The sequence below is a fragment of the Pristis pectinata genome, chromosome 24 (assembly GCF_009764475.1).
Source record: "Pristis pectinata isolate sPriPec2 chromosome 24, sPriPec2.1.pri, whole genome shotgun sequence".
Lineage (NCBI taxonomy): Eukaryota > Metazoa > Chordata > Chondrichthyes > Rhinopristiformes > Pristidae > Pristis > Pristis pectinata.
This window is the reverse complement of record NC_067428.1, coordinates 21,833,327-21,860,261: the sequence shown is the minus strand read 5'-3', so window position 1 is coordinate 21,860,261 and position 26,935 is coordinate 21,833,327. Positions and strand designations below refer to the sequence as shown.

The 26,935-nt window shown below is 41.9% G+C and overlaps 1 protein-coding gene across 1 annotated transcript in view; it reads right to left on the bottom strand.

The window, feature by feature from the left end:
• The window catches only part of apc2 (APC regulator of WNT signaling pathway 2), a 163,398-nt gene extending 147,147 nt beyond the window's left edge, over nucleotides 1-16,251 (bottom strand). Inside the window, exon 1 of the mRNA XM_052037592.1 lies at nucleotides 16,175-16,251. Within this exon, the coding sequence (XP_051893552.1) occupies nucleotides 16,175-16,228 (54 nt within the window). The 5' untranslated portion in view covers nucleotides 16,229-16,251. The remainder of the gene's footprint in view (nucleotides 1-16,174) is intronic.
• Nucleotides 16,252-26,935: the final 10,684 nt, after the last annotated feature.

Genomic DNA, 26,935 nt, shown 5'->3' with positions numbered 1-26,935 from the left:
AAGACAGAGAGAGGCATAGATAGGGTAAATAGCCAGAGTCCCAGGGTGGAAGTCAAATACTAGAGAGCATAGATTTAAGGTGAGAGGAGGAAAATTTAAAGGAGATTTACAAGGGAAATTTTTTACAGAGAGAGTGGTAGGTGGCTGGAACACACTGCCGGGGGAAGTGGTGGAAACAAATACAATAACAGCATTTAAGAGGCATTTAGACAGACACAGGAACAGGCAGGGAATGGAGGGATAGAGACCATGTGCAGGCAAGTAGGATTAGTTTGGATTGGCATCGTGGTCGGCACAGACATTGTGGGCTGATGGGCCTGTTCCTTTGTTGTACTGTTCTATGTTCTATGTTTCAAAAGGTAATTGTAGGGAATTATTGGATAGGCTGGAGTTGTTTTCTTTGGAATAAAGGAGCCAAGGGGAGACTTAGCGTAAGTAGGAAGGACCTATTACGTTAGCAGGGGAGTGAAAAACTAGGGAACGCAATTTTAAAACAATTGATGGAAGGATCTGAGGGCACGGGAGGAATTTTTTTCAGCCAGTGGGTGGTAGGGATCTGCAACTCATTGTCTGAAAGGCCAGTGAAGGAAGAAACCTTCCTCACATTCAGAAAGTACGGGTCTGTGCACCACAACAACGGCAACCAGAAGGTCTATGGACTAAGTGCTGGAAGGTGGGATTTAGCCAAATAGCTCCTTCTTGACCAGCAGGGAGACAATGGGCTGAATAGCCTCCATCCATGCTGCACATTTTTTATGATTTAATGAACTCCTTTAACAAGTTCCCAGGAAAGACTTCAACTCCTTCTGCCCATCAAAAAGGGTTCACTGGTGGAGTTGCTTTCATTTCCGATTTATAAGATGTGGACATCATTGCTTAGGCCTGAATCCATCCCTGCTCGGCTGGCAATGGTCTCAGCTGCCACTTTAGAGGGTATTCATTGTTGTGAGTCTGAACTCACAAGGACGTCAGACCAGGGAAGGATGGCAGATTTCCTTCCCTGAAGTACATTAGTGAGACAGATGGGTTTTTATGACAACCTTGCTGCTTCGTGGCCACCATTACTGAATCTAACTTTTTCATTCCAGTAACTTATTTAATTACATGTATTTAAAATTCATGCGTTGCCATGGTTGAATTTGAACTCATAGAGTCAAGGAATCTTTACAGCACAGAAACAGGCCCTTTGGCCCACTGCCCATGCTGATCATTGCATCCATACTTATGTTTCTGGATCATTGGTCCAGGTCTCTGGGTGTTACTTCAACTGTTACTGTGCCCATGATAGAGCTGAAATGGAGATGCCAGGTTCCACTTTTCTGGGTTCCTCCCAAGAGGTGGCCAAGGCAGCCATCTGGGGCAGGAGAGAGCCCAACTGATCAATGGAAATTGGAGCCCCGTGATTAAGCATCGATGCAATTTTGGTGGAGAACATAGAACAGTACAGCATAGAACAGGCCCTTCAGCCCACAATGTTGTGCCGACATAGCCAATCCCTCCTACCTACAGAATGCCCATATCCCTCCATTTTCCTCTCATTCATGTGCCCATCCAAGCCCCTCTTAAATTCCCCCAATGAATTTGCCTCCACCACCCTATCAGGCAACGCATTCCAGGCATCCACCACTCTCTCAGTAAAAAACTTAGCCCTCATGTCTGTTTTGAACCTACCCCCTCTCACCTTAAATGCATGCCCTCTGGTATTGGATTGCTCAATAATGGGAAAAAGATATTACTTGTCCACCCTTTCTATGCCCCTCATAGTTGGTGGTTGACACCATACCCAGAAATCCTGGCTGTGTGGCAATAGAAGCCAAAAGGTGTGTGGGGCCAGGAGGAAAAGGGGCAAAGTTCTTCTTCGCTCCACAAGAGACATTTTGGGAGCTGTTGCCATGGACAACATTCTCCATACACTGCTTCATCACAATAACAGGCCCTACCTACCCCTGCACCCATCAGTATTAGTGCCTCCCTCCTATCTTCCTATCATCCTGGATCACTGCCCATTTTCCTGGATATTTTGTTACCAGGAGCTGGTGCATGATGCAATATCCAGGGAATTCAGTCGTCCAAGCCTCCTGCCACAGGGATCAGACCAACACCCACTGCCCCAATCACTACCCATTCCCTGTAGCTGACATCGTGGGCATTATAATCCACCCTCCCACCTCCAATATTCACCCACTAACCAACACCACCAATAAAAGGCATTAACCAGATAGTCATCGCACTGGGCACCAGCTGCTGGACATATCCCACAGCCTTACTATTAGCAGTACATCACAATGAAAAATAAACATAATCTGATCTTAACTGCTGCTTTATCTGCCATATTAGGCTGTTTGGTCTCTCCCTGTCAGAGATATTCCCTTTGTTCCCTTCTTTGCCTTCTCTACTACTGACAATTAACATTTTCTCTCTTTCTCGGTTCTAATGAAGGCTTCTGGCCCTGAAATGTGTTTTCACAGATGGTTCCTGATCTGCCAGGCGTTTTCTGGTATTTTCTGTTTTTATTTCAGATTTCCAGCATCTGCAGTTTTTTTTGATGTACGTTCATCTCATTGGCTTTTGTGGGATCTTGCTGTGTTTGGGTGTAAGACATCATGATCATTAAGATTTGCTTCTCCTTGTTAAGGCGTTTCTGATGTACATCGTTATATTGCATTCCCACAATCTATTACACAAGCCATCATAAATTTAAAATCCATTGTTGTCATCTGGTGTCAGCAGGGAATGGGTTATAAGACATGAGATACCATGGCAACAGAAACCACGTGATTTACGGTATGCAATGTTTAATCAACAAAGAGGTGGGGAAATCTGTCATTCAGGAATCTAGTACTCATCTACAAACGAAACTCATGCTTATAAACATGAGGCATTTTGCTTGCATTATTCATATTTTCTACACTGCCTTTTCTTCTAAATTAAATCTTCACGAAAGTCTCTTGCACAGCTTCCAGTGAACAATTAAACACTGCCAGTGCAGAGGAGGAGATAGCTGGGAGCTATAAACTGCAATAAGGCAGGCACAGGGGATTCAGGGAGTGTTCTTCGTACAATTACATGGAGTAACAAAGAGAGTTTCCGCTGCACTGCTTCAGTTGCCTGTCTCACAGCAGCAGACTGGAACTCTGCCTTGCTGTATCCTTACCTCAGCCCTGGTTACCATCCTTACCTAGTTACAGCAGCTGAAACGAGGGCTGTTCATTTGGGGAGAGGTTTCCAACCACCAGTTTCCCACTTTCATTGCTGAGGGAGTTTATTAACCTGTCTTGGATGTCCCACCTTACCACATCACTGATGAGCAGCGAAAGGCTTTTTGGCACTGGGAGTAATTTGACAAAGAAACATAAACATTTGTGACCAAGAATGAGGCGTATTGGCTAAAAAAAAAAGAGATTTGAGGTTAATTTTCCAGCTCTCATCCATATCAAGAGCTCATCCAAGTACTTGTGACCTTATAGAGGTTTATAAAATCATAAGGGGCATAGATGAGGTGAATTGCCACAGTTTTCTCCCCAGGGTAGGGGAGTCCAAAACTAGAGGGCATAGGTTTAGGGTAAGAGGGGAATGATTTATAAGGGACCTGAGGAGCAACTTTTTCACACAGGCGGTAGTCCTTTGTGGAACGAGCTGCCAGAGGAAGTGGTAGAGGCAGGTACAATTATGACATTTAAAAGGTATTTGGATGGTAAAGGTTTAGAGGGATATGGACCAAATGCAGGCAAAAGGGGCTAGCTCAGTTAGACATCTCGATCGGCATTAACGAGTTGGGCCGAAGGGCCTGTTTTCCATGCTGTATAGCTCTATGACTGTATGATAATATGAGATTCAGCTTCCTTCACTCTTTCAAGTCGAGGTAGTTAACCCCTCACCACACTTTGGATGAAAACATTTTTTCTCAAATCTCCTCTAATGTCATAGAGTGAAACAGCATGGAAACAGGGCCTTCAGCTCACTGAGTGCATGTCGACCATCAAGAACCCATTTAGGCTAATCCCACTTTATTCTTCCCACTTTCCCATTAACTCACCCCAGATGCTCCTATTCGTCTATATCCTAGGGGCAATTTACAGTGGTCAATTAACCTACAAACCATCACACCTTTGGGATGTGGGTAGGAATCAGAGCACCCAGAAGAAACCCAGGAAGGACATGCAAACTCCACACAGACAATACTGGAAGTCAGGATCGAACCCAGGTCACTGGAGCTGTGAGGCAGTGGCTCTATAAGCCATGCCATTGAGTTGACCTTAATGCTTCTATCTGCTACAAACATCAAGTTACTGACCTCTCTGGTGAGAGGATTAAAACCTTCCTGTTCACCACATATGTGCCGCTCATAATTTCATACTCCTCTCTCCTTTCTGTCATCCAAATAAAACAACTAATAAAGGTGATAATATCAACGAGACACAAGAGACTGCCACTGCTGGGATCTGGAGCAAAAACAAACTGCTGAAGTAACTCAGCGGGTCAGGCAGCATCTGTGGAGGCAAAGGAATAGTTGAGGTTTCAGGTCGAGACCCTGCATCAGGATAGATGACATTATACCTATGTTGTTCTCAAGAGGAAGTGAAATCCTAACATGATGTCCAACATTGCATTCCTGGGAGCTTTAGGGTTTGGCCTGCAGTCTCTGTGATTTATATAAATGGTGAATTCAAACCCAGCCAACACCAAGAGCCTTGCACAGGCACCCAACCGTGTTCAGTTGGAGTCTGCGCTAAGTGGAGGGGAGGTTAACTGGGAAAGTAGCTTCCCTGTTTGCATATCCAAAAAAGATTAACTGGATGGCAGCCAAGGGTGTTAACCATGGCCAATTTCCCCACAACAGACAGTGCCACCATCTCCGCACCCTACTGCCCCACCAGACTCAATGGCATTGAGACCAATTGTCATCCCTCTGCCATCCAGGCCTAGAAGGGATCAAAGATTTAGCCTAATGGTGTTCTTGGCCTGGATGTGTTAGCCATTCACCAAGCCTTTACTGACAACTGATTCTAATCTCACAGATGTTGTGTTAAAACATCCAATCTTTAATCCTGACTTTATTCTGCAATTTGGTTCATCAGGAGATAAAAACATCAGAAGTAGCAGCAGGAATGAGCCATATGGCCCCTCTGGTCTGCTCTGTCATCCAGTAGCCTGACCTTGACCTCAGCTCCACTTTCCTGCCTGTTCCCATTACCCTTGATGTTCCATAATTCAAAACTTTGACTATTTCTGCCTTGAGTATGTTTAATGACTCTGGCTCCACAGGTCTGTGCGGCAAAACATTTCTAAGATTCACAATTCTCTGAGAGAAGCAATTCCTCCTCAGCAAAGTTTTAAATGGCCAACTCCTTATTCTGAAACTATGTCCCCAGTTCTAGATTCTCCCACAATGAAAACACCCTCTTAGTATCCACCATGTCAGATGGAGTTTAATCAGGACAACTGTGAGGTGATGCACTTTGGGAGGTCAAATGCAAGATAGAGGTGACTTGATAGAGGTGTACAAGATGATAAGAGGCATAGATCAAGAGGACAGTCAGAGACTTTTTTCCCAAGGTGACACTGGCTAACACGAGGGGACATCATTTTAAGTTGATTGGAGGAAGATATAAGAGGGATGTCAGGGGTAAGTTCTTTCCAGAGAGAGTGGTGGGTGCATGGAACGCACTACCAGAAAAGGTTGTGGGGGCAGATACATTGGGAACATATAAGAGACTCTTAGATAGACACATGAATGATAGAGAAATGGAGGGCTATGTGGGAGAGAAGGGTTAGATAGATCTTAGAGCAGGATAAAATGTCAGCACAACATTGTGGGCCGAAGGGCCTGTACTGTGCTGTAATGTTCTATGTTCTATGTAAGACAGCATACAGTAAAATGCAGAACCCTTAGGAGCATTGATGCACAGAAGGATCTTGGGGTGCAAGACCATAGCTCCCTGAAAGTGGCAACAAGTGCACGAAGTGGTAAAGAAGGCGTACCGCATACTTGCCTTCATCTTTTGAGGCACTGAGTATAAAAGTTGGCAAGTCATGTTGCAACTGTAGAAAACTTTGGTTAGGCCACATTTGGAGTATTGTGTGCAGTTCTGGTTGCCGCACCACAGGAAGGATGTGGAAGGTTTGGAGAGGGTGCAGAATAGGTTGGCCAGGATGTTGGACTGTATAAGCTATAAGGAGAAGTTGGACAAACTTGGATTGTTTTCTTTGGAGCATCGGAGGCTGAGGGGCAATCTAATAAAAGTATATAAAACTATGAGAGGCGAAGACAGGGTAGATAGCCAGAGTCTTTATTAGGGTGTAAATGTCAAATATTAGAGGGCATAGATTTAAGATTGGAGGGGGAAAGTCTGAGGGAGATTTGTGAGGCAGGTTTTTTACATAGAGAGTGGTAGGTGCCTGGAATGCTCTGCCAGGGGAGGCAGTGGAAGCAGCTACAATAGCAACATTTAAGAGGCATCTAGGCAGACACACGAACAGGCGGGGAATAGAGAGATACAGACCATGTGCAGGCAGATGGAATTAGTTAGACCCGGTGGGCTGAAGGCCCTGTTATTGTGCTATGCTGTTTTATGTTCTATGTTCTATGTTCTATGTTCTATGTTCTATGTCAATGTCTCCTTGCCTGGTTTTAAACTTCAATAGGACCTATTCCTCATGAGACAACTGCTTCATCTCCTGAATCAATTGTCATAATTTTTTTCTGAATTCCATCCAACGCAAGCATATCCCTCCTTAAATAAAGAGACTAAAACAACACAGTCCTCCAGGTGTGGTCTTACCAATGCCCTGTAAGTTATACAAAGGCTACCCTGTTTTTACGTCTCAAACTCTTTGCAATAAAGGTCATCATTACATTTGCCTTTTTAATTACTTGCTATAACTGCGAGCTGTTCTCTGTGTACAAGGACAATACATCCTTTGTACGGTCTCACTCCATAGGATCTCTCCTGTAGGTCCCTTGCCCTCACCAACACTGATTCAACCTCAATAAACATGACAAGCTCCAAAGGAGCTTGAAGGGGGCCTGAAATCAAAGTGTTAAATATCAGCAGAAGAAAAGACTCCAGCTCAAAAATCTTTCAAATATTAACATTGAATGTTTCTCAGCTAAATTATATTTTTCTTTGCACAGTCATAAAATCAAAGGAAATGATCCCAGGGATCAATAAAATATCTTCCACAGATAACCACACCAGTAATAAATTTTAACATTACTCAGATTCTGATGGCATTACGTACAATAGACACAGTACAGCCTTCAAATAAACTGGTATGGAAGATAACATAACCAGTGATCACAGATAGATAATTCAGACACTATTTTTAAAAGTCACACAAAAGCAAAATGCTGGAATCTAAAATATCAATAGAAAATTCTTGACATATTCAGCAGATCAGGCAGCATCTGTGGGAAGAGAAAAACTTCCAAGTGGAAGATCTTCCACCAGAAACATTAACTCTGATTTTCACTCCACTAATGCAGCCTGATCTGTTAAACAATTCCAGTATTTTTCATCCTTTTCTCTATGAATCTCTTTGATCTATGGTCGAAGCTATAATGGAAACTGACAATGTGAACTTACAAGATGGTGTGTTCACGTTTCTGCCAATAGGGTGCTGTTGGGCCATCACCGGCAGGAAATTGCTCCAGAGGCAGAAATTGCTCCCAGTTTTCAGAAGCAAAACACACTCAAAACATGATAGTTTATTAACTTGTGACCAGCCTGCATAAGCATTGAACCCACTGCCAAACTTTTAGGTCCCCCCAGTAAATGTGAAGCAGTTTAAATATGCAAAATAGTACCAAAGACACTGTTAAAAGGGCACATACAAATTCTTCACTTCATAAATGGGCAGCAACCCTCAAGGCTGCCAACCAAAGATAAATCAGGTACAGTATTTCCCTGTAAGGTTTCTACTAATTCATTAAATCCAAGCTTCAACCTAGCACAAGAACAATAAATCAACATTAAAATCAAACGGCCTTTGACGAGATACAGACCAGTGGAGTTTGATCTTGAATTATCTAACCTTAGACTAGAACAACTCTGCACCTCTGGGTGAGCGAGAGAAGAAAATCTTTGTGCTCCGTGTAAGACTGACTAAAAAATACACCTGAAGGTAGAACCATGCACTTAAATAGAGAAGTAACTAGTTAAAGGCCCAACACATTTTTCTCGCTATAGTTGCTGTGTATCCTTGGAATATTTGGTGTAAAATTGCTGGATATATATTTTGCTTTTGGTATGCCAAATGTAAACTAGTTGATATGAATGAACTGCCGGTCAGGAGGTGAATACAGCTGATGGCCAATATTCTTCTGTACTATTAAACCAGCCGGTTTGCAGAGGTTTACATGACTTGACCATTAAAGCAGGCAAAAGAATGCGTTGGCTCTTCGAAACTCAGTGAGAAACAATAAGTACCCAGGAGGTTTAAACCAGCAAAATGCACATTAACTGAAATTAATGGAGCTTTGAGAAACCCCCAGTGACTATTTGAAGTAAAATGGACAGGAACCTTTGCTAATTACCACAGGGTATTAACAGGAAAGGAGAAATAATGGGAGATGGAAATAAGAGTTAACACCAAGTGCACTAGCTCTCGTTATTTCGAGTGGACTCCTCGTTACTTCTGAGGGTGAGTCCATCCTCCTTACTGATACCACTGGTCTGCTGTGTAGTTGCAGCATTTTGCTTTAGCAGAGAGTGGGGATGCACCAGAGAAGGATTATACAAGTTAGGTTTGGCAATGAACAGTTTCCTCTCAGTTACCCCGGGCTGAATGGAAGTAGAAAGAATGGAACTGTACAAAACCAAAAGCATCAAACAGGAAGAGACATTCTGCCCTCCACCACTGAAGTGGATCCAATTTTCTGTCTTAATTCCCTATTCTTCCTTGCTTAACAATTTATTAATTCCAGTCTTAAGAGCTCCAATGCTCCCCTACATCGTCAACATGTTGGGGAAGAGCAATGTATATATTATGTTGCAAAGTGCTTCCTGCCTTCCCGCCTGAGTGCTCCAGCTCTAATGTATTGAATGTCCACCACAGTAAATAGTTTCTCTATAGCTACTCTTCCCAATACTTTTACCAGTTTAATAACTCGGTCAGATCCCTTTCTATCTTCCACACTCAAGGGATCCAAGCTGACTTTATGCAAAAACAAAAGAAATTCCACGTATACAGTGGCTTTAACATCGGGACAACACCCCAGGGTGTTCCATAGGTGCATTTCAAACCAAATTTGGCACTGAGCCACATGAGGAGATTCTGGGGCAGAGGACTATTCATAGTCCAGATTGCACTGGAGAGAGTGCAGAGGAGGTTTATAAAGATGTTACCAGGACTGGGAAATTGTAAATGTGAGGAAAGATTGCAGAGGCTGGGGTTGTTTCCTTTGGAACAGAGAAGGCAGAGTGAACACTTAATTGAGATGAATAAAATTACAAGGGGACTAGACAGAGTAAATAGGAAAGACTACTTCCATTAGCCACACCAGGGGTCATAGATTAAAAATATTTAGTAAAAGGATCAGAGGAGAGATGAGGATTTCTTTTCACCCAAAATGTAGTAGAAGTCTGAAACTCACTGCCTGAAAAGGTGGTAAAGGCAGAAGCTCTCAGCACATTCAGAAGATGGGTGCTTGAAGAGGTGTGATCTGTAGGAATGTGGACCTGGTGCTAGAAGGTTGGGATTAGGGATAATTCTTTTTCAGCTGGAACAGACACAGTGGGCTAAATGGCCTGTTAATTTTCTGTGATCCTAGTCAAGGAGGCAGGTTTTAAGGTGCATCAGTAAATGAAGAAGACCTAGAGAAACAGAATTGTTTCGGGACTCAATTTCCAAAATTTAGGATCTTGACAGAGATGACATGTACTCGTGAAATCCAAGTTCTTTTCTCACCATAGAACTCTAAGACTTCAAACAATTTTCCATTAGCCTTGATATAGTTCTGGCATAGTTTATTTTGTGGAACTTTAGGACTATTGCTTAGCTGTCAGTTTTGACTCATTGTGGGACCCTTGCTGCTCAGTTAGAAGGTCATTGGCTCAAGACCCACAACTGGATAAGCTGGGGTTGCTCTTTTAATACCGTAATGGAAGAGTGCTGCACTATCAACTTTAAGGTGAGACCTGTCTCCTATGGCATCACTTTTATATTAGTTTGTTCATTCATGGGATAAAGATCAGTTATTGTAAATCCCTAATTGCACCTGAACTGAGGACGCAGTTAAGAATCAACCACATGGGTGGATTTGGAGTCATGGGTAGGCCAGATTGGGTTATGATGATGATTTTTTTTCCCTGAAGAACTTTAGTGAGCTGGATGGGTTTTTACCACAATCCAATAGTTTCACAGTTACCATTACCAAGACTAGCACCTTTTAAAACCTAAACGTCAGATTAATTTAAATAGTTGAATTCACAGTACATGGCTCCTATGATGGGATTCACAGGTCCAAAACATTGGCTATTAGTATGGGAAAGTACTCATTATGCACTGTATGCAGGAGCAGAGGTGTACTGGCCTATCCTTATTAATCAAGTACAGTGAAGGATCAGTGATATATCTCCCATATTACAACTACATATCAAGCAGTGATCCAGAAGGGCACTCCATAAGTGTGAACTCTTTCTTTATGCTTCATGGTGTGATTATTGTAGCTGGGCCAGGCACAATTAAGTTGAATTTCAGGAGGCAACTTACTACTGCCTTTAGTAGCAGTGACCACCAGTATAGCTGGGGAACAAGGAGTAAAGCAGCAAAAGATTTTTCACTTGGTTTTAACACTGGGTGAAAAGAAACTCCAGACGTGAGTCCAAAATTTGAAAAGTGGCCATTAGAGTAGCTGGCTTTGCAAGGCACTGGCTAAATTAGTAACTTAAAAGTCCTGAATCATTCTCACAAAATGAAAATCTTGGTCAGGGGGCAGAGATCTGCACATCTGGATGCAGATGTGGAGCGTTTTCCCCGGTTCAAAACACCATCGGCAAATATAACCTTAATCTGAGCAGCTGCACTCAATGAATTCTGAAATGCAACAATAACGTTCAAGTACAAGCAGTTTCCTAATGGCATTTTATCATTCCCATTCTTGTTCTGAAGGAGAATCCCTAACCTTATGGGGCAGTCGGTCACACACATCCCTAACCTCATACTACGCATTTTTTATTGGATGATAATTGACTGAGGGTTGCAGTGGGAGTCTTTGCCCCTCCCCCCTGTACCGATGTGTACAGACCCCTGCCCTCCATGATGTTGCTTAGAAACTGGCTAATGGCCCAAGCCCAACAGGACCCAACTATGTCTCAGATTCAGGTCAGGTTGGGTGTATAGTCTGAGAAAACATTCAGGTTTGGGTCAAGTCAGCAATGATTTGTTTAGTCCTCTGGTCTTGATCAATATTTGGTGCTTCACTCTCAGGGTTGGTCTATGGATGGCAATGGCAGCTCTGGTTGTTTATGGATAAGTACTCGGGTGCAGATAGGTCCTGGTGAGCCGGGTTCAGGTTGGATTTTAATTTTATACCTTAGTGGACTTCTGATGTCACCTCTAAATCACTGGGATCTTCTCCAATCTTGTAACACTCCAAGATCTCTGAGCTCCTCAAATTCCTCCTGCCTCTTTATCATCACTCCATTGCTGGCCATGGTTTCAGCTCCCTAAGCTGGAACCTCCAGAATTCCTTCCACATCCTCTATGACTTTCTCTTAGTTTTGGAAATCCACCTCTTCAACCAAGGTTTTGGCCCCTTGACCTAATATGATGCTCAGTGTCAAATTTTGTTCAATGACATTTGTTTGAAGCACTTACATTAAAGGCACTATATAAACTGTAGATTTTAGGGAAACTCAAAGGAATAGACACAGGTGCCTCCTTATCTATCACTACCCTTCCTCATCCCTCAGTTATCTCCCTCCCTTTGTATATCAATGTGCAGCTTTCTTGTGAATTGTCCTGAACTAATGAAATACCATGAACTAACCAACTAATCAGGCAACTATTCTTTCAAACCGGTCCACAAGTTGTCAAAAAGTACAATCCATTATAAAAATGGCAGCAGACTTGATGGCTGTTTCACCACCTTAGAACTTCAAATCACTGGCATACATAGGCCAAGACAGTAAAGATTTCATCTTATAGCGTTTGTGTCAAGGACATTAGATTAAAATGATATTATAGTAAAAAAGGGATCTTGGATTTCAGCAGATCTACTATTAATATCGCTCAACATAATCGAAGCCTATTTTTTTCAGGCAGGTCCCTGAAACTCCTTAAGAAAAAGATACCTCATGCAAGATCCTTAATGTCCAGGTGGTGCTCTGTACAAATCTAATAATTAGGCTCAGTTAATGACATGGAATATAATACCATTTTTACTTTGTTAATACTTGGGCTCTATTTAGCATTTTTTCCACATTCTCTCTCCACAGTCTCTGTGTGTAATAATCAGACTGCAGTTATCCCTTGGTTCTAATTAAACTGTTCCATTTCCCCATCTATCTTTTTAACCTTTGCTTAATTTTAGAAATGGAATCCACATTGGTTATGGCTTCGGGTTGATTGAGAAATGAATCCAAAGGCTACTTCCTAAACATATTAACGAGCCACAATTCTAGAGATTGATGTTTTCAGGTATTTATAGAACAACATAGCACATTCAGCCCATTGACTGTACAGCAGTTCCTTCAAAGGTCTGTTTTTTTCACCATATGCCTTTAATTTTTTTGAATTCTTCACAGTTTATTATATTTTCTTCTTAAAGATTTGACTTTTCGATAGCTAGCTTGAATCACTGACCAGAATTGGAGACTTAAAGATGCTTTTACAGTTAATGTGCAAAGCTCAAAATGTTGTGTATATTTGTGGTAGGCATTCACATTTGTAGAAAATTACCATCATGCAAGATACTAATACAGGTCAACATGACTCCTTTAATTGTTCACAGAAAAGTTACAGCACACAGCAAGACTATTTGGCCCATCAACTTCATGCCTTAGCTGTCCAGCTAATCCAATTCCCCTGTCCTCTCAAAATTGCTCTTCATTTTCCTTTTGTGCTTTCAGTGCAATCCTTTTCGATTCACCACACTCTGGGGTGGCTCAGTAACACAGCCAGTAGAGCTGCTGCCACAAGGAGTGCAGGTGCTGTCTGTATGGAATTTGCATTGTTCTCCCTGTGACCGTGTGGGTTTCCTCCTGATGATCCGGTTTCCTCCACATCCCAAAGACATACAGGTTGGTAGGTTAATTGGCCACTGTAAATTACCCCAAGTAAGTAGGTGAGTGGTAGAATCTTGGGGGTGGGGCGGGTCGTGAATCTTGGGGGCGATGGGAACGTGGGGAGAATAAAAGAATGGGATTAGTGTAGAATTAGTGTAAATGGGTAGTTGATGATTGGCACACATTGTGGACTGGAGGGCATGTTTCTGTGCTGTATCTCTTGATGACTCTGTGACTCTAATAGAATTTGCCTTCACTATAACTCCAGATCCTAAACACTTTTTGTGAAAAAAGGTTTTTCCTCATGTCACTTTTGGTTCTCATTATCTGTCCTCTGGTTCTTGACTCCTCAGCCAAATGGGAACAGTTTCTCTCTGTCTAATCCATCTAGAGTTTTCTTGATTTTAAAATACCTTTATCAACCCTTTCAACATTCTGTGTTCCAAGGAGAACAACCCTACTTTCCCCAGTCTAATATCGAACAAAGGTGCTTCATCCCCGAAATCACTTCAGTAAATCACCTCTGCACTCTCTCTAAGCCTCATCTTTCCTGAGGTGTGACACAGCTGTGGCTGAACTAGTGTTTTATAAAAGTTCGTCGTGATCTCCCTGCTTGTATACTCTTGCTGATATCACATTGACTCAGTTACTGCAGGTTAGCTTGACTTACATTAATGGGTCATTTGAACATGGTCTAATTCTAAGACCAAGAAAAATAGAAAGGATCACTTAAACAAAGATTGCTCCTTCTTCAGTGCCACACCCACCACTGTCACATTTTCTATTCAGGCAAGCTGCAGCAGAGGAAGGATGTCATGCAGAGAGGAAGGACATACTGTTAGATTTTATTGAAATATTTGGGAGTTCAATGCTGTGCTTCCGTACCATACATCAAACAAAAGAGCACAATGATTGACTTGGCCTCAGTCCCAGCTGTCTGATAATCTGGGCGATGCAAGGTCACAGGATGAACAAAACCTCTTTCCCCTCATCCTTCCAGGATTGCAGTATTAAACACATCCCTTCTAACTGATAGGTCCCAGCAAAATTAAAGCTGTACTTAACATTTTAACATTTCAACTCTCAACACATGTCCCCATGTCCCACTTTCTGGAAGAAAGTTAACCCAGATCACAGCTGGGAATATCCAGATAGCTGGTCCGAGAACTCCCCTATCCCACCATTAACTGCAGCGTGAAAGTCCTGAGCTCCAGTGACCAGGAATTTGCACCAAGTCCCAGAGACTCCGGTCAGTTGCAAGGAATTCACAAGTAGGCCTCATGAATTCAGTGGCAGCTTAGATCCAGCTTTCCTGTAACCCCCAGCCTGTTATTTGCTTCTCAATCAAGGCTCATTCCACTGGAGCTGAAAACCTAGAGAAACCACACCCATGAATCTTTCATATGAATTTCAGCCAAATGCTTTAACACATTTATTATTAATATTGTGCAGTGTGACTGCAACCCAGTAGTTCGTATTTTATGAAGGCAGACCAGACACTTCAATGTTATTTTGTGCAATCAGACTTGATATCCAGAGAGTGCTCTAGTTCAAGCCAGCACTTCCAGGCAAAGGGACCCTCTTCTGCCTGTGGACACACCAAGGCAAGGAAATCAGGTAAAGCTCATAACGGTCCATCAACAACGTGCTGTCTGGGTCACAGAGGCAGATGGGCATTTGGGCAAGCAGGTGCTGCCTAAATCTGTGGACCAGTTAGCTCAGCAGGAGTCAGGACATCCAAGGAAGAGAGACCAAAATCAAAGGGTGGGGAGCGGGTGGCGATGGTGGTGGAGCGACTAATGAAAGGAAAGCTTGTGTTTATATATAGTAACTTTCTCTTCAAGGGTGTCCCAAATCAATTTAACCCTATGAGGTGTAATCCCTCCTGCAATATAATTGCAGTATAGCAAGATCCCCAAAAGAGCAGTACAGTAATAGTTTTGTGATGTTACTCCTTGAACTTCCTGAAAGCACAGCACTCCTATACTGGAACATTAACCTAGACTTTTGTATTTGAGTCCGAACAGGATTCAAATCCATAACCTTCTGAATCAGTGCCGTCCACTGAGCCACAGAAGACACACAGGCAAGAACAATACATTTCCTAGGATAGGTTTGTATTCAGTGATCCACAGATAATCCTTGAATATCTCATCCTTTGTCATTAATACACTACCCATCATGGACACTTTGATCACACATAAAGGCCCAAACCTGCAAATAAGCAAGGAAAAGGCTGGTTTATTGCTTGTTTTTCAATAACACCTCATCATCAATATTTAAAAAAATAAAAGCAGAAAATTCTGGAAATACACCACAGATCTTTCAACATTCAATAAAATAACCCATGTTGACCTTTCGGACGGAAAGCCTTCCTCTACCTGAATCACTGTGCAATCGTTTTTATTTCAGATGGTAGAGGAGCCCCTGTGTTTTTCCTTTATCTTCAGTTCTTGCTTCACATTTACAGCATTTGCAATATTTGTTTCTTTACATGTGCCAGCTTCCAACATAAGGACGAGATGTAAACCATCCATTCATTCTGCTTTTAACCTTGAGGAATCCTCACTTCCAAAACATAAACACAATTCCATGCTTGAACGTATGCAGTATTATCCAAACACCTTGCAGTGATGTCCTGACCCGTGACTCACATTTGTAAACGCTTTCTGGTAAATAGTCCAAAATATTCAAACCAGCAAAAGCAATGATTGCCACAAAAGATAAAGAGAATCAAAAACAGGACAAAACACAAGCATTGCTCCCTGATGTTAGTATTCATGAGCTATGGAGCAACCTGACAGACTGTACCTTCAGAAAGCTGTTTAATTGTGCACACGCACAAACAACAGTAACAGCAGCAACCAACACACAACAAACACATATGGGCTAAATCCTGCTATAAAACTGGGTATATCCAGCAATACAATTCAGATCAGACTGACCTCATCTCCAAAAAGAGAAGAATGTAGAAATGAAAGAAGCCAAAGCAAACCCATGAAAGATTGTGTCTGGCGAGGTGCTGCATTCAGCAGCTGTGAGACTGGCTCACTGTGTGGGCTTGGTTTGTGGTCTCGCTCTGCTTGGGTAGAGACAGTTTTCTCTCAACCCACCAGATGGCAGGATTCCTACCACTTCTGCAAAAAAAAAATGGATTTCTTTAAAGTCTGTACTGTATCAAACAAATTCACAGACTTACTGTAAGAAAAGAATAATGAAATACCTCAGCTGCAAAATATTCAGAATTGCAGTATGATGATTGGGTCAAAATTCAGAAAGTCAATTATTTAAGTTTGCAGTTTAGGTTTGCGAATGGTTTTGGATCTGTTATTCTTGTTGGTGTTTGACAAACAGTTCAGTACTGGTGAATTTGCAAAATGAATGAAAATGAACACTGACATCACCAAGTGGTCACAGCAGGTACTAAACAGCAGAATTTGCACTGCAGTTTATCCACAAGAAATCTAAGCGTTAATTCTCACAATCAGTGGTGGATTCTAACCTGCACCAAAGGCTTTATCAAAAAGAGGTTGGTTTTATATACTACATTGAAGGGAGAAAGTTGATAGAGGCAGAGAGATGTAAGGAGGTGATTCCAGAGCTAAGGGCTCAGGGAGCTGAAGGGCCAACTGACAGTGGCGGAGAGATTAGATCTGGGGATCTGCAAGAAACCAGAATTGAAGGACACGGAGATCTCAAAAACATGCAGAGCTGGAGGTGATAACAGAAAGGGGTCAAAGTCATGGATTTGAAAACAACAATGAAGGCATTGTTGGATTGGTAACCTGAGCGGTTCAGGGTGATGGGTGAATAAAATTCAGTGCAAGTTAAGATAAGGGCATCTAAAGGAATGGCCACAAATATATGTAGCATGAAAATGGTGCCTAAGAGCAAGAGCAGATTTGGAGGGGCATAACTATCTCAGAGGTGTGGAGGACTGAAGGAGGTGACAGAAGGGCAACGGAGAAAATTGAAAACAGAGATAAGAATATTAAAATTCAAGGATTATCAGACTGGAGCCAGTGTGGAGCCAATGGTGTCTCTATTTTCTTAGAATTTTTAGGAGATTTGGCATGTCATCGAAGACTCTGATAAACTTCTACAGAGGTACAGTGGAAAGCATTCTGACTGGTTGCATCATGGTCTGGCATTGAAACTCCAAAGCACATGAGTACAGGAGGCTACAAAGGGCGATGGACTCAGCCAGTTCCATCATGGGTACAGCTTTGCCCACCATCGAGGACATCTACAAGAGGTGATGTCTCGGGAAGGTGACATCCATCACCAAGGACCCCGACCATCTGGGCCATGCCCTCTTCTCATTGCTGCCATCAGGCAGGAGGTACAAAAGCCTGAAGACCCACACCTCAAGGTTCAACAACAGTTTCTTCCCCACTGCCCTCAGGTTCTTGAACCGACCTGAAAAACCCATATCAACCTCGGACTATATTTACCTCAACTTGCACCAATGTCATATTTATTTTCATTTTGTTTGCTGTGTAAGTCATGTATAATTTATGTTAATTTAAGTTTATATAATTTATGTTTGTAATATACAGTGCTGCTGCAAAAAGTTAATTTTCATGACATTTATACCCTGAGTATGCATGCCCATGACAATAGACTTGAACTTGAACTTGTAGGTCTGGAAGTGGCTGCTTCAGCTCAGAAAATTTCTTTCTAGAATTCTATACCCAACAAGACCATGGGAGATACATCTCCAGAAGGGCTGCAGCAGTTCAAAGCAACAGCTCATCGTCACATTCTCAAGGATAATTAGGGATAGGTGATAAATGGTTTGCTTGCCAAACACACTCACACCCCAAAAAAGACCAAATTAGAGATGAATTCAAGCAGCTCAAGTTGATGACTGAATCACTCCCATCAGACTTATACCAGTATTGTTTTACTTTTGGCACTAGTGGGCAGAGAACTGATGGTGTGCCAAAAGCATCTACCATCTGCTGTGGTTAAAGTAAACCATTTTGTTTCTTGGCCCAGTCAATCCTTGCATTATTAGTTCATAAACCCATCTGTTTTTTGATTAGTTGTTGATAATATTCAAGGATTAGGAACAAATCTCTTGAATTTATTGCAGTCTTCTGTGCACCTTTGATCAATTCAAGCTCCATATCTCAATGAGAAAGGGTTCATCTTCACCTATTTGAAAGATGGACGTGGCAATCAACTCAGAAATTAGATGGGTGTTAAATTATTCTGCATACCCTCAACACTCTTAGAAGCAACAATGTGGACCGCTGGTTTGAGGAAGAATTTGATCAGCCTACCATAGATACATTCCTTTCTCCACCTCACCCCACACCTGTCTTCCCATTTCTCCAAAGGAAAAGACTGTACAGAATACAGTTAAACCTCAACATTCCCAAAACTGAAAAGATGTACAGAACCTTTTACAACTTTGGAACATCACTTTATAACCAAAGAAACATCTCTAATTTAAGTGAAGCCACTGTTGTAATAGGAAATGGGGGAGGGGGGGGGTGGTGGTAGAGAATAGGGAATGGGAACTTGAGGAAAGGGAAATGAAGAGGGGACAAAATGGGAAGCAGAGGTAGAGAAAGGAGAACTGTGGGGTGGGGAACCAGGGAATCTGGGTGCAATGTGAAGACACCCTAACGTTCTTAAACAGGCATAATCATCTGAAACTCACCATTGGTATTGCCCACAGAGCCAGTTCTATATCTGGGAACTGCTTTAGATAAAAGGACTGAATTAGCATAAACTATAACAATTCCTTTCTCTCTCTCAACCTTGCACTAGTGTCATTATGTTTATTTTGCACATGTGTAAGTCATGTATAATTTATGTTAACTTATGTTTGTCCTCATCTTGTACTGTGCTGCCACTGCTAAAAGCTTACTTTCATGGCATTTATACCCTGTGTATATATGCCTGTGACAATAAACTTGAACTTGAAACTTGAAGTTCAAATACACACTTATATAGTACATAATAAGGCTTGAAATTAGATGACCTTTTGAGTATTTAAATTGATTCTGCCCATACAACACCTAGAAACTCAGGCTGCAAAGTCAACGCAGGACTTTAAGGGCTACACATTACAGTCCCCGCCTGTCTCTGCACCAATCCTGCCTGTTGCCACCTCAGCCTTTCTCTTTATACTTGGTCACACTCATTTGTGAACAAATTCTCACCCCTAAGTTAAAGTGCCCCCATGGCCTCACCTCACCCCACCTCTGCTAATTGTTCTGAGATCTCGGCCCCCTTCCAGTTCGAGCCTCTAACACACATCACTGCACCATTCACAGCTGTATCCTCAGCTGCCCTGACTCTAAGCCCTGGAAATAATCCCCTTTAAAAAGCTCCTTAAAACCACCCACTCACCAAGTTTTCTGTCATCTCTCCTAATATTCCCTTATGTCTGATTATTAATCCTCTGAATCACCTGGGGATTTTTTCTCTCTGTTAAAGTTGCTATATAAATAGAAGTCACTGTTGTGATTACAACTCCAAAACTAAACAAGTATAACTGAAGGGCATTCAGTTTCCCGTAACACACGTCTTAATGTATTTCCCATCATATTTGATTTATGTTTAAAAGATATTATTAATCCACTAATCTGTTCCCTTTGTTTCTTAGCTTGACATTACTGGAAGTTGGGAGTGAGAACTCCTAACCACAGGAGATAAGGCACACGACATCTAAATCAGGTATCTGGTGCTCAGATATAAACAACATTCCATTATGTAATAAAGGCTATTAATCACTTTGAAAATAATCAATTAGAAAAGTTTTCCCAGTGTATTTGCCGACATAGTTTAAAGTGGTGATGTGTTAAAAAAAATATTGAAACACCTTCATAATGTTGTTTTATTTTCATATATGCAGTTTCTTTTTTACTCAGTATTTAAACTAAAGCTACCTTCCCGGCAGCAGGGATCAAAAGTCCTACTGCTTGGAAACTGCTGAGCCCAGCCCCACTAATTTAAAGGTTGCTTTCATTTTTTACTGCCAGTACTTCTTTATTATTGAACAGAGCACACAACTGGACAACCTGTCGAATCCAAGTTTCAATAAAAGCAAGAACTGGAATCACTTTGAACAGGAAAGGTGAGTTGATACTTTATATACTTTGGTTAAAAGTTATACACTTTATTTTATTTACCGAATTAACTCATCTCAGGTTAATTCTTTTCCAGGACTGGCCTCCTTGAAAAGACTCTGGTCTGAGTTATTGATCTGAAATATTATGCAGCTTCCTGCTCTTGCATAGGTGTTCCCTGCTGAGCATTTCCATTTTAGGTTTTCAGTGTCTTGTGTTACAATTTAGAGAAAAGTTTACATCTTTCGCTTTCTGGAAGTGCTCTGCGACATCTTTCCAGGAGTTTCTGTTTCCATTAACTTTAATCATTCAGAAACATTATCACAATATTAAGCCTCTGCTGCAATCCTTTTGGCCCTGGGGTTATCCTGCCACTCTCCCTCAGAGACACACACACACTAAACAAATCCTATTGTTCTGCTACCAAAAGACATGGAGAAAGAGAGAAAGATGGCAGACATACAGCAGCACCTTTGGAAGGGAGAAGCAGTCACAGACAGATCAGCGGTTGCCTACCATCAGACAATGGTGGGCTGCCTGCAGAGGTTTGGGGGAGGAGGGGAGTGTCACCGCACACTCCCATCAGTGAAAGGCAAACTACCAAACCTATTCCCGGACTGGATCAGTGTTGCAACTGCAGCTCCCTCCGAGTGAAAGGGAGTGAAGCAGCTCAGAGTTCCGTGTCAATCCCTCACACCCTGCCCTTGCTGGAGAACGCTGGCCAAAGACACCAGCTGCTTCTCCATAGGAGCCACAACACAAACATTAGCAGGTAGAATCATGTTTCTAACAAAAGTATAAATAGTGCTTATGAAGTTTAAACTACATTTCCCACCAGAAATGTATATGCCTAATGATTTTGCAAATTGCTGCAGTTAAGTAAACATCAATATCATTTTTAAACAATTTTCACTGTCTAGTCTGCAATTATTTTAAGTGCAACCTTCAACTTAAGTAGGGCCTTGCTATTTATATGGCCTTTCTTCACACTCCTAAGAGGAATGTAAATTTGCTCAGGTTTGAGTGGCATGTGCCGGTGACTTAATGTCATGGCGAGAATGTCCACAATGTCACATTGTACATGATTTGGAGGGGTTTGGGGGTTACACCCCTACTTGCATCCACCCTGTGCACACCACTGCCACTCCTGCATCTTTCCCTCCACAGTCCTGCCCATTGTTCTCTCCACAGCTTCCTCCTATGCCTGAGCTATCTGTCTCTTTGGGAACATTTGCTCTCCCTTGTTTGCCAGTAACTCCCAGTTCTATCTCAACACCAGCTCTTCTGCATTTGAATTGTCAAGTGGCTTGTTGAAAATCCAGGATAGAATGAGTGAAAATCTAACATCGAGCCGTTTTTAAACTTCTACTTGTCATACCTTCTGCTCAAATCACCAATTCCTTCCCTGTCTATAACTTTTCCCAAACAACACGTTCTCACTGAATACCATCAGAACATGAAGCAGGCTGCTGCTCCCAACCTGCACCAAGTCCTGCTCACCCATCATACCTGCAATCGATGGCCTATGTTGATCCCAAGTTTCATAACCTATCTACCAATATCCTGCTTTTCAAAGAGACACAAGGGACTGCAGCTTTTGGAATCTGGAGCAATAAACAATCTGCTGGAGGAACTCAATGGGTCAGGCAGCATCTGTGCTGCTCGATCCACTGACTTCCTCCAGCAGATTGTTTGTTGATCCTGCTTTGCTATTTCTACCTGCCAAAGTGGATTACTTCATATTTTCCCCACATTGTAGCCCATTCAATTAGCATGTCTATATCTCCATGAAATCTGTGCATCCTCCTGACAATTCACACTGTCACCTAGCTTTGAATCATCCTGGATTTATTGCACATGGTTCCTTCATCCGAATCATTGATGTAGATTTTGAACAGCTGGGACCCAGTACCAATCCCTACAACACCCCACTTGTCACAGCCTCCCAAGTGTAAAATTACCCATTTATGTCATCACTGTGTTTTCTCTTTGTTAACCAAACCTCAAACCATGCCAGTATATTACCCAACCCTGCTTCAACTCCATGTGTTCTAATGTTGTTAGATAATCTCTTGTGAGGCACCTTATCAAAGGCCTTCAGATAGTCCCAATAGTTCACAATCACTAAATTTCCATTTACTTACATAGCTCAAAAATCTTGAAACACTGTAACAGAAATGTCAAACATGATTTACCTTTCATAAATAGGTTTATAAGATTATGAGAGGCATAGGTAGAATAGACAGCCAGTATCTTTTTCCCACGGGTGAAATGTCTAATACTAGAGGGCATGCATTTAAGATGAGAGGGGGTAGGTTCAAAGGAGATGTGCAGGGCAAGTATTTTACACAGACAGTGGTGGATGCCTAGAATGAGCTGCCAGGGGTGGTGGTGGAGGCAAATATAGTACAACTATTTAAAAGGTTCTTAGATAGGCACACGAATGTGCAGAGAATTGAGGGACATGGACATTTTGAAGGCAGAAGGGATTAGTTTAGTTAGGCATTTAATTACTAGTTTAATTAGCTCGGCACAACATCGTGGGCCAAAGGGCCTGTTCCTGTGCTGTACTGTTCTGTGTTAAATCCATGTTGACTCTGCCCAGTCCTATTATTATTTTCTAAGTGCCCTATTACTACTTCCTTAATAACAGACTTTTAGCACTTAACCTGCTTTTATGTCAGGCTAACTAGTCTATAGTTCCTCTTTCTCTCTCTCATTCCTTTCTTAAATAATGGGGTTACATTTGCTACCCTTTGATCTGCGGGAACTGTCTTGGAATCCATGGAATTTTGGAAGACGCATCCATTCTCTCCATAGCCATCTCCTTCAAACCCCCCGGAATGCCAGTTATCAGGTCCAGGGGATTTATGGGCTTTCAGCCCCATTCATTTCTCCAATACTTTAACCAATGCTAACTTCTCTCACTTCTCATTCTCTCATTCCACTACATTGTGGAATTGCTTTTTTATTTTCTTCCACATTGACAGAGAAGAAATTTGTTTAATTTTGCAGACATTTCCTCATTTCCCAATACAAATCCTCTTGTCTCAGTCTGTAAGGGACCCTCATTAACTCTTGCTAATCTTTCCCTTCTCTATATGTCTGTGGAAGTTTTTACACTCTGTTCTTATATTTCTCACTAGATTACTCATATTCTACTTATCCATTTCTTGGTGGACTTTTACTGAGTTCTGAAATTTTCCCAATCGTCACGCTTTCTTTGTTCTGATACTACTTTTAACATCTCTTGTTGGCCACATTGGACCACTTTCCCTGCTGAGTTTTGTGCCTTGAAAAGCAACATATATTTGTTGTAAAATATGTATGAATTCTTTAAATGTTAACTGTTGTGAGCTTTGAATGTTATACAATTTAATGTAGCTTCCCCAATCTATCACACCACTCACACATCATAACTTCAGATTTAACTAAATGACTTTCAATCTTAATATTAAAACCTAATATATTATAACTCTTCCCTAAAGGCCCCTAGACTACAAGTTCAATTAACCTGTTCTCAATGTACAATACTAGATCTAAAATAGCCTGTTTCCTACTTGGTTTCTCAATACACTGATTAAGAAAACCTTCTCATACAGATTCCATAAATTCATCCTCCACACTATTACTGCTAATTTGGTTTACATAACCTATATGTTACGTGTACCTCTAATTTCCTAATTTATATGGTGCCCTTTAATTTCCTAATTTATACGGTGCCCTTTATTACCACTGCTGTTTGACTCATTTTCTGTTTCTTGCTGGCTATTAGCTCCATCCAAACTGCTCTAATTCTTGATTTAATGAGCAATGATCTCTTCCCTTTTACTGCCTGTACTTCACCTTTTATTACGTCTACCCCTCCTCTTTATCAAGTATCCTGGAATATTTAATTCTCAACTGTGGTCACTTTGCAACCAAGCTATCGAAGTAATTTTATTTGCACCATTGGTTTATTTATCTCGTTACAAAGACTGTGTGAGTTCAGGTAAATTTTGTCTTTTTACCATTTTTCTGTACGTTCACTCTAATTGGGAGTTTTGCATGCTCTGCCCCTTCCTGACACACTCCAGTTATCATTCCCCATGTCGCTACCTTCGACTATGGCCTTGTCTTTTTCCTTTAACTTTCTAAATTTTGCTCTCACCTGGATGTTCCCCACCTGCTACTTAGTTTGTAAGTTCTATCTACAGCCCTAGTTATTTGATTGACAGGAACACTGGTCCAGCATGATTCAAATGAAGTTTGTCCCCGCAGAAAGAGCTTTCTCTTTCCTCAATACTGGTGCCAGTACCTCACGGACAGGAGCACATTCTCCCACTGTAATCTTTGGGCCATACATTCAACTCTCTTATCTTATTGACCTCATGCCATCTTGCACATGGGTCAGGCAGTAATTCAGAGATTACTGCCTTTATCATTGTTTTTTTTAATTTGGTCATAGCCGCTCATTCTTCTTTGGCCAAACCTTATATCTGTATTATTGGTGCTCACATGGACTGGTAAACTGAATCTTTTCATTCCCATTCCAAGTTCCTCTCAGTCCCATGGAGACGTCTTTAGTGCTGGCACCAGGCAGGCAAACTCATGCTTGTAGCTGCAAAAAATGATATCTATCCCCTGAACAATACTGTTTCCCATCATGACTACATTCCCTTTCATTCCCCCAAATTACCATGGTGCTGTGGTCGGTTTGTGCATCCTCCATGCAGTCTTGGCTCTCGCCCAAGCTGGCAGCAAGAATTTTACTCCAGTTGGACAAGTACCGGTGCTGATGCTCCTCGAACATCATCTTCTGGGATCCACAGGCCAGTCTCACGTTCTCCAGACTCAACAGCTCTGCAGTGCTTAATCAGGAAGGTGTGAGAACAAAGTGCCCAAGTAACCTACCCTCTCCCTGATGCATTGCAGTGTCCAAATCTGAGAATCCAGCTCATCAGCTCTGAGCTGGATTTCCTCAATCTGCAGACAATACTTCAGATGCCGTCTTGATCTGAATAATTTCCATTAGCTTCAGCTGCAACACATCACCTACCCTGCCATACCTCGTAATTTAATTCACAATTATCAACCAACTATTTATGTTTGTTAAGTATAATTTTGTCTAGTTGGTCATATAGTTTCAAGATACCAACTTAATTTTCATATTCATATATTTTCTTAGAATGAAAAAGGAGTTCATTAGTCCCATCAGATCTATCCAACTCCCACAGCAATTCCATCAGTCCCTTTGCACAAGACCATAAGACATAGGAGCAGAATTAGGCCATTTGGCCCATCAAGTCTGCTCTGCCATTCAGTCATGGCTGATTTATTTTTCCCTCTCAACCCCATTCTCCTGCCTTCTCCCCATAATTTTTGACACCCTTACTAATCGGGAACCTATCAACCTCCATATACCCAATGACTTGGCCTCTACGGCCGTCTGTGACAATGAATTCCACAGATTCACCAACCTCTGGCTAAAGAAATTCCTCCTCATCTCTATTCTAAAGGAACATCCTTCTATTCTGTGCCCTCTGGTCCTAGATTCTCCCACTACTGGAAACATCCTCTCCACATCCACTCTATCCAGGCCTTTCAATATTCGGTAGGTTTCAATGAGATCCCCCCTCATCCTTCTAAACTCCAGCGAGTACAGGCCCAGAGCCATCAAATGCTCCTCTTACGTTAATCCTTTCATCCCTGGGATCATTCTCGTAAACCTCCTCTAGACCGTCTCCAATGCCAGCACATCCTTCCTTAGATATGGGGCCCAAAACTGCTCACAATACTCCAAATGAGGTCTGACCAATGCCTTATAAAGCCTCAGCATTACCTCCTTGCTTTTATATTCTAGTCCTCTAGAAATGAATGCTAACATTGCATTTGTCTTCCTTACTGCTGACTCAACCTGGAAGTTAAACTTTAGGGAATCCTGCATTAGGACTCACAAGTCCCTTTGCACCTCCTATTTCTGAATTCTCTCCCCATTTAGAAAATAGTCTATGCCTTTATTCCTCCTACCAAAGTGCATGACTGTACACTTCCCTACGCTGTATTCCATCTGCCACTTCCTTGCCCAGTCTCCCAACCTGTCCAAGTCCTTCTGCAGACTCCCTGCTTCCTCAACACTACCTGCCCCTCCACCTACCTTTGTATCATCTGCAAACTTGGCCACAAAGCCATCAATTCTGTCATCCAGATCATTAACATGTAACATGAAAAGTAGCGGACCCAACACCGACCCCTATGGAACACCACTAGTCACCAGCAGCCAACCAGAAAAGGCCCCCTTTATTCCCACTCTTTGCCTTCTGCCAGTCAGCCAATCTTCTATCCATGCTAGTACCTTACCTGGGCTCCTATCTTGTTTAGCAACCTCATGTGCAGCACCTTGTCAAAGGCCTTCTGAAAATCCAAGTAAATAACATCCACAGACTCTCCTTTGTTTATCCTGCCTGTTACTTCCTCATCTACCTTGTTTTGTGTACCGCATGCATTCAAATATAACACCTTCTGTCCTGTATTCACCATCTCTCTTCTCAAATTTGTCTTCATGTTGCCTTATCCCTTAAATTCTTATCCCTTTCTAAACTTTCTGTCTTATTCTTTATTCTGGAGACTTCAGTAACCTCT